Below are 8486 nucleotides of genomic sequence, written 5' to 3' on the forward strand. Positions count from 1 at the left end.
AATCTAGACTAACATGTTTCTTTAGAAAAAAATATTTCTCACCTAATACCTATCATTGAAGTACTGTCATCTCCTGCTGATGTCCCTGCTTCTTATTTTGTTTACATCTTACTTGACTCTTAAAATATTACCACAAATGTATCTAATACTTTACATCCATGGAAGGAGGTCATTTGTACATTCACTTAACACAATTTGAATGTAATGGTTCAAAAAATTAAGAAATGACTTTTTTTCCTAAAAGATAATAATTCCCCTCACTTTGAATGTGTTACAAAAAAGGAACAATTCACATCCAAAATCAATTAAAAGAGAAAATGAGAAATGGCTTTGGAACAGTCACATTTAATCATAGAAAACATTTTTTTTTATTATAAAAGAGCCATATAAACTAAATAACAACCTGCAGAACATCTCTGCTCTGGGAAATGACACTCCTTTAGAAAAATGTTCTAGAAGAATGTTCTATCCTTAAGATTTCAAAGGATGTTTTCTATTCGATTTAGATCTCTATAACTCATTTTCCCCTCCCTGTCTGTGATCTGTGCTCTTACTGCACTTCTCAAGGGTGGGCATGTGCTGTAATGCAGACCCATTCTATATCTGAAGTTTTCTTAATCCCTGCTGGACTTTGCCTAGAGAAAGCCAAAAACAGTGTTTAAGACTGGAGCAACATTGCTTTGAGCACTTTAATGCTTTTCCTGTTAATTAAGAGGCCACAACCAGAAAGCCAAATGATCTAAGAGAATACCTCCTTAATGTGGATGATCAGAGTTAAAATGTGTGTTTTCTTTACCAATTTTCTAGGTGCAGTTATGAGGGGGGAGGGATTCCCTTTACTAATTAGTTTTACCATTTCCAGCAGCTGTTAAAGTCATATCGCCAGCAGCATCTCAACTGCCAGTCATTAGGGCTGCTGCGTTCACCAAGGAGTGCTGACCAATGAAATCTCCACTCTGTTTAATGAGACCGATCTAGGCAGAGTCAATTAAATCAAATTTCCACTAACATCCCTAATATATCTGCAGTGTGTGCAGCACTAGCAGGAGCAACAGCGAGGGAGTTCCAGCATTAATAAAGGGATTCACTGCCGCATTAGGTGGGGAAGACTGAGGTGCAGGGTGGGATGTAGGGTGACAGAAGAGGAACCAGATGATTTAAACATTATGGTGAGGTTATAGGGCAGGAACAAAGGGTAGGTCATTAAATAAGGAGATTAGAGAACCTGCCTTAATGTAGCCAGAAAAGGGATCCGCCCCCTTCCCTCCCCTCCCCCAACCCTGCCAACACATACCATAGCAGCCACTTGCAAAAATGAAGCTGGAAAAATATAAAGACCCAGAGTTGAAAACATTTTCACTTTAATACTGAAAAAATATGCCATTATAAAATCCTCGGATAGAATTAGTAAGTTTCACGTGCTTCCTCGATTCTGTTTTTCTCCTTAATAGTAAGATTTACACCAGCACAGAATTGCTACCATTAAGATTGCAGCCTAAGCACTAGAGTGACATTAATTGGTCATGCTTAACTGCCTCAAAATTATTTTTTGAATGTTTACACTGATACCATAATAGAAATCAAGGGTACTAATTTTACATTCAGATGGAAGGCATTATTGGATACTTATAGAAAAATAACAAAAAAAAAATTACCAAAGTAACCCCGGAAAACCTCCAAAGAAAAAAAAATTAAACTCATAAAATGAACTGATGACTATCCATGCAAATGTCTTAAATAAAATCTTTACATTTTTTCACAGTAAATGTACCTCTCTGTACTGCCTATCATCACAAAAATGGCGAAATGGCACTTTTAGATTATACTGTATTTTGTTTATAGAAAGTTTGATACGATGGGACTTATCAGGTAAGAGGGTGGATGGTGTGAATTAAACGCTGTCTCCGGTTGAGTGGGAGGGGGAGCGTCCCTGGGGTGCGTTGTATCCATGCGAGCCATGCAGCACTTTTTTGTTCGGAATCCGAGTCATTTATTTACATTACATTCATGCCTTCGTGCAACTTCCCTTTTCTGAAGTGTCAGCAGGGAGGCCATCACATCCCCCTCCTCACGGGGCTAATCCACAGGGGAAAAAATAGATATCTATCTATATATATAGAGACGTAGGTATATTTATACATATATATAGGACAGTAACAATCGCTCGCCCTATAAGAATTTGGCCAAGTGTGTCATCTGCCCTCTTTATAGTCTCCAAGGTTCACTAACGGCATAGTCAGATGTAAGAAGCACTGCTCCAGCTTTGGCTGCTTCTCAAAGGGGGCTTAGAGCTAGTGAGCTGGCTTCTGTTTCCCCAGTTATGCCATAGTCTTCGCACTGTTTGATTTTCCCAGAAGAGATAAGAGGTTCCAGAACCCTCATTTCCTAGCTCAGTTGATTGATTGATTGATGCCAATCACGCTTTGGCGTGGGCGAGCAGAGAAAGTGCAAGGGTCAAGGTTTCTTTAACCACTAGATTGCTAGCTGCGAAACTTGTGGCAAAGAGTCCTACCTCCCCTCCCCCACCCTTTGCCCTAGGTTCTTAGTCTGATAGGGAGTGAGAGCCACAGTCATAAACTCTATGTGCTCCATCTGCATTGTAAGGTCCGTTGTGCCAGTAAGAAGAATCACAGACTGTCTGTAAGGAATTGATTTCAGATGCAGATGAGTTGGCATCCCTTCTCTTTGACCGCTTTCGGTTCCTCAGGATAAACACTAGCATGCCAACCACTGTGAAGGCAGAGGTGACAAAAACCAGCAGGAGTCCCGGGACCAGCACCGAAATGGAGACCCTGCTGGTCTCTAGGTAGGAATTGGAATGAGTCCCTGTCTCCGCCAACCCAGTGCTGTTTTTACTGTGTGAAGTTAACGTAGGCGAGATCTTTGCATACAGCTGGGGGCACATCACGTCATTGGAGAGGAACATGAAATCTGCTTTAAAGAAGTCTTCCGGGGACTCACACTTCAGATCACTCATAATCACCTCGGGACCCAGGCGCTCTGCCCATTGTTTGAAAGGCACAATCGTGCAAGAGCACTCCCAGGGGTTGCCATGCAGATCTATCTGTATGATGGAGGTTAACTGATCCAACACCCCGGCTACTGGGAGATACAGGAAATAGTTATTGTGAAGACTTAGCTTAGAAAGCGAGACCCCAGCAAACACGTCGACGGGCAGGGATCTCAGCAAATTGTTGTTGAGAATGAGTATCCTCAGTTTGGGCATGGCATTGAAGGTACCCGGGAGGATCAATTGGATCTCGTTAAACTCCACATTCAGGTACTCAAGGTTTAGCAGTCCGGTGAATTTCTCTCGGGACAGCGTGTCCAGGTAGTTGCTATCCATGTAGAGCCATCTTAGGTCCAAAAGATTTTTGAAGGTGTTGTTCTCCACAGTCGCAATATTATTATTTCCTAAATCTAAGAGATTAAGGTTCCGATAATCCAGAAAGTGAGCTTTCCTAATGGTGTGGATCTTGTTGTCTCTCAGAAATAGCTCCTGTACGTTGGAGGGCTTGGGCTTCAAGTCAGCCAAACTGCTCACGTTTCGGTCATTGCAATTCACCTTTAGTCCCGAATCTGGGATCTGATCACAGCTGCATATCTCCGGACAGGGCATACTTCTGCCTGGAGGTTTGTTTTTGGCATTGATCGCTGATATCGCCGCAGTAGGTCTGATTTTGATTTGCCAGTTGACTGGAATCTTTGTACCTCCATTTGGAGCAGCCCCTGGAGTGGCAGGATCTTCTTGGCCGTTAATCTTAAAAGGAGTTGGAATAGGGCCAGGAGCACAGGTCTCCTCTTGAGCAGGAGGGGCTGCGAGACTAGAATCCACCCGGTTTTTCAAAGGACACAGATCTTGTTCTGAGGTCTCATTAAGATCTTTGCCCTGAAGTCTAGTGGGGGCTTCACAAACCACACGTCCAATTAGTGCGTTTTTGGGGATGTTCTCTAGCCATTCCTTCAGAGACAACAGATCACAAGTGCAGTCCCAGGGGTTATCCTCTAAGAGGATTTCAGCAATGCCTGGAATCTGCTCCAAGACTTCCTCATAAGGCAAGGTTTTAAGTCTGTTTCCCCGAAGGTCGAGGTGGGTGATGGGAACATATTGGAACACGTTGGCAGGTAAGGTGCTGATGAGGTTGTCATTTAAAATGAGTACCTCCAGTTTGTTTAAGTCCCGAAATGCTCCCGGGTCAATATCTCGTAATAAATTAAAATCAGCTTGGAGGTATTCCAGATCGTCCAACCCCAGGAAAGTCTGTTCTCGGAAAGATTTAATCTTGTTATTGTTGATGTGGAGTCTCTTTACCAGCTGCAGCCCCAGAAAAGCCCCGGGAACAATTTCATGCAAACCGTTGTTTTCCATGTGCAAACTAACCGCATTATAAAAGTTAGCGAACTCATTAGGAAAAAGTCGTGTGAGGGAATTTCCATGCAGAAATAAATGGTAAAATTGGGAAGTCGGGGCAGTGAAATGCTGCAGACTTGTAAAACCCTTTTTCTCACAGTCTACGTGCAGGTCCCCTTCTATCTCGTTGCAGGAACAGATCTTCTCTTTGCAAACGTCCCCTGTAATGTTTCCAGCGGCAAAACAAAGAGACGTCTCCAGCAACAGAATCCAAAGCAGCATTTTTAAACTGAGCAATTCATTCCCGATCTCATCACAAAGTAACAGCAATCATCCTGTTTGTCACAGACACAGTTCAAGTTCATTTACCACTTCAATGTCCGAACCCAAGGAGGAAGAAGAAAAAAAGCTTTCGATTTCTTTGGGGGGGGTGGATTCTTTACTCCCTCCTCCCCCCCCACACTGCAACGGTCCAGACGACACTTAATAATTAAATCCACAAACTATCCAGGCACGTAGTGCAAGGCACGCAAAAATAAAAATTAAAAAGTAGGGGGAAAACCCTCCCTCCCCTTTTGAAACCACCAAAAGAAGTTAAAAAAATAAACCTGTAACTGTCGAATTTCTGCTAGTTGTCTTCACTAATCAGAACAGTAACAATGCTAGAAATTAGAAGCAAGTGCATGTTAGACACACAAGCAGGCTGAGTGCAGCGTAGTACAGGCGAACTGCCTGTGCATGGCTATGCCTCGGACTGACCTTGCCTTTTCTGTTACAAAGCAGGGTTTCCGGCTGCTGATGCTGATGCTGATGCTGATGCTGTGGCTGCTGCTGCAGCGGCTCCTGCTGCTGTTTCTCTCTGCCTAGGAGTCCCCCTCTGGGTGCTGTCCAGTTCCCCTTGGTGCTGAAATCACGCCCCAGCCTAAGGAATAGCTGCCGAGCCAATGGCGCTGCAAAATTTCCGCAATCGCTGCGTTTTGTGGTTGTCCATCCTTCCCCCTCTTCTCGAGTTCTGTTCTTTTCTCGGGTTCCCCTCTCTTTTCCCTAACTATCGCTTCTTTCCCCCCTTGTTTTGCTTCTCTTTCTTCTGCTCTTTCTGAATTACTCAGAAGAGGGGGTTGGGGAAAGAAGAAGGGAGAAAGAGCGAGAGTGGGGAGGAGGGAAAGAGAGTTACTAAGAAGCTCTGCTTGTTCCAGCCTGGTGCACTCTGAAAGATCTGACACCCTCTGCTGATCTGCAGTAGCAAAAATGCATCTGCTGAGGGAATGCTAGAGAAAAAAAAATCAACCTACGTACAGGGCAAGCGTTAAAAATATTGGCATTAAAGGCTGTCGATCTATATAGACGCTTATCCTAAAAGGATTGTTTGATTATTTTTTGAATACTAGAAAGTTTACCCTTTCCTTCCTGCCCAGACCCTCCCTATCACCTAAACTCCAGCACTCACCCACCCAAGTTGTGACGTTTGGAAAGGAGTGCTTTTTAAAAATTTATTTCCCGATGGCTTGAATAAAATTAGTGTCAGAGTGTCAAGTGAATAGCAATTTCAGGTAATTAGATTGCACGCCATTTTCATCGTTGCTTTAAATTCATTTCCTTCTTTCTTGCAGTAGTACAATGTTTCGTGCTATTTGCTGTCTCCTCCCCTCCCCCGCCCCCCACCTTTTGAAACCTTATCCTTGGAATGTTGATTAATTGTGATTTCAATTAAAAATTACATACATGTGTATATAGATACATATAAATACGCACATATGTGTATATATGCATATATAATCTTAAGGTGGGGGAAGGAGGATGTGGCTGCACAATAACTCATTTAGGATACTAATTGCTTCTACTTTGGAGGATTTTCGATCGTTTTGGCCAAAAATAGCTATTCTATTCATATTCTTTAAACGTTTTATTTTAAAGACTGAAAATGCAATGCATTTTTACGTGTTTGATTTCATTGGGGGCAGGGAAAGAAAAGAAAGGGGAGGGATCCTAGGATTACTGATGACTCAAAAAAAGTTTCATCATTCTGAGGGTTTTCAAATGCTTGCAAACAAATAACCAGTTGCATCTTGGGTGGTGCAGCCAAAACAAAGCCAACTTATTCTCTTTGTCATGGTTACAAATGTATTAAAAAACACTGAACTAAGACTACTGAGCAATCAGCTCGCTTGAGTCACATATGTGAATGCATGCATCTAGAACTGAAACTCTAGTTATTCAATACAAAGAAGTCCCAATTCTATCTTAAATGAGCATATATAATGCTACATTCAGTGAAAGGAAGACAGGAAGGACTTGAGGGTCCATATCAGATGTTTGGTTTACTGACTTCTCAATGAAAACTTTAAGGAATCTGCAGTCTATCAAACCAAGTTATGTGCTTGTCTCTTTATATTTGGAATTCCCAAATATTCCCCCCCCTTTCCCCAATTATATTTAATGATCTCCTTAAATTTTAAGAAAATGGTAATACATAGATTGTGAATGATATTGACAAAATTTTCTAAATGCTTAAACATCACATGTTTTTTTAGAAAATATGCATTTGAAAAAGATGAGATTGAAAAGAGATGGATAAAAAGAAATTTTAATGAGAAATACTAGTGAGAAGTAAGGGATATCTCTTGCTCATACAGAATTTTATGTTGTATTGCCAAGAAGATATGATGTACCTAAAACAAAAATGAAGCCACTATTCTGACTTCAGAACGGTGACAGCATAGAACAGGAGTTTTGCTTCTTTCTCTCATCTCTTTGTGTTTTGAAAGCTTAGAATTGAGGATAAATAAGGGAACATCTTTTCTTTTTCTCTATCAGTCTTTATTTTGGAAAATCTCAGAAAACATGAACTTGAAATAGAAAAATACCTAAATTTAAGACTTATACTTCTGTTCTGATGAATGAGTGAGGTTGCTTAAGTTGTAGAGCTTCTTTTAAGAGATAATATACGTAAAGAAGAGAAAAGGAACACTTGGCTTTGCATTAAACAATATGACCAATGTTTTAATCTTAACTGGAGAGCATTATTATACTTTCATAAGGGCACAACTAAGAAACATATTTTAAAACTTGACCCAAAAGAGGGATTGGAAGATTGAGGTTCAACTGGAATGAAAAATTCAGAGACTTTCATATTTAATTAAATGCTATGATTGTGTTGAATTTTTTATTCCTTTCTTCCTATTCATATTCTCTAAAAATTCCAGCACTTTGCAAACATTGAAAACTCTGGTAGTTGATTGCTGTCCAACTAGGAATATAGTTTCTTAATTAGTTCATAATACATCAGTTTTCCCAAATTCAGATAGATATCATCCCTGAACTTTTTTATGACAGCAGTAAGGCATTGCTAAGAAAATAAAATTAGATGAGGGAATAGTAAAGCTATAATTCTGGAAAGATAAAGTTCTGGAAAATAAAGTCAAAATATGACTTTAGTACTAAATATTTCAAAGTGGACTCCCTAAAATTAGCTGTCAATTTAAATAATTATTTTAAGACAAATTTAAAATAGTTAACCCACTAGATTAATCAGTATTATCCCTTCATGGTTTTTTTTCAAAAGAATCAGTACAAAAGACTAATAAAATAATAGTATTCACAATATAACAATTTAAAGATTTCTATATGTAACCTAAAAATGTTAGCTTACCTTTCAAGAAAAATTATATAAGCTTAAACAGCTTTAGAGGATTCTTTTTTTACCTATTTGCACTTAATCATGAACTCCTTCAGTTGTTTAGTTTCTTAAAACTGTCTGCTCTCTAAGACCATAGATAAAGGCAATCGATATGATGAAATAGATATTTACTGAGAGTTGAACTCTCATTTCAGCACTTTAGTGAGAAGCATTCCCAACATATCATTGAATGTTCATAATTTCCTAAGTTGTGTTGTCATAATCAAAATTCAAAAGATGTTGGAAGATCTTTAGTAATACAAAATCAAGTTGGCAAAAACTATGATAGCTTTAAGAGAGGTGTTATTAAGGAGAGTTCTTGATAGATTTCTTTGGTTTACAGGGTTAGAATCTTCATCTGGATCAAAGAAAATATCTCCTCCTATAAACTACAGATATTAATAATAATACTTTGCTAAGAGGACAAATGATAATTCGTTTCCAAATAATGGGTTTCCA

At 39.7% G+C, this 8486-nt stretch overlaps 1 protein-coding gene across 1 annotated transcript; it reads right to left on the bottom strand.

The window, feature by feature from the left end:
* Positions 1 to 2542: 2542 nt before the first annotated feature.
* SLITRK1 (SLIT and NTRK like family member 1) lies at positions 2543 to 4633 on the bottom strand. Its single transcript, XM_074192623.1, has one exon. The coding sequence runs from the start codon at positions 4631 to 4633 to the stop codon at positions 2543 to 2545; it is 2091 nt and encodes a 696-aa protein (XP_074048724.1).
* Positions 4634 to 8486: the final 3853 nt, after the last annotated feature.

This window comes from Macrotis lagotis, chromosome 6, assembly GCF_037893015.1.
Source record: "Macrotis lagotis isolate mMagLag1 chromosome 6, bilby.v1.9.chrom.fasta, whole genome shotgun sequence".
Taxonomy (NCBI): Eukaryota; Metazoa; Chordata; class Mammalia; order Peramelemorphia; family Peramelidae; genus Macrotis; species Macrotis lagotis.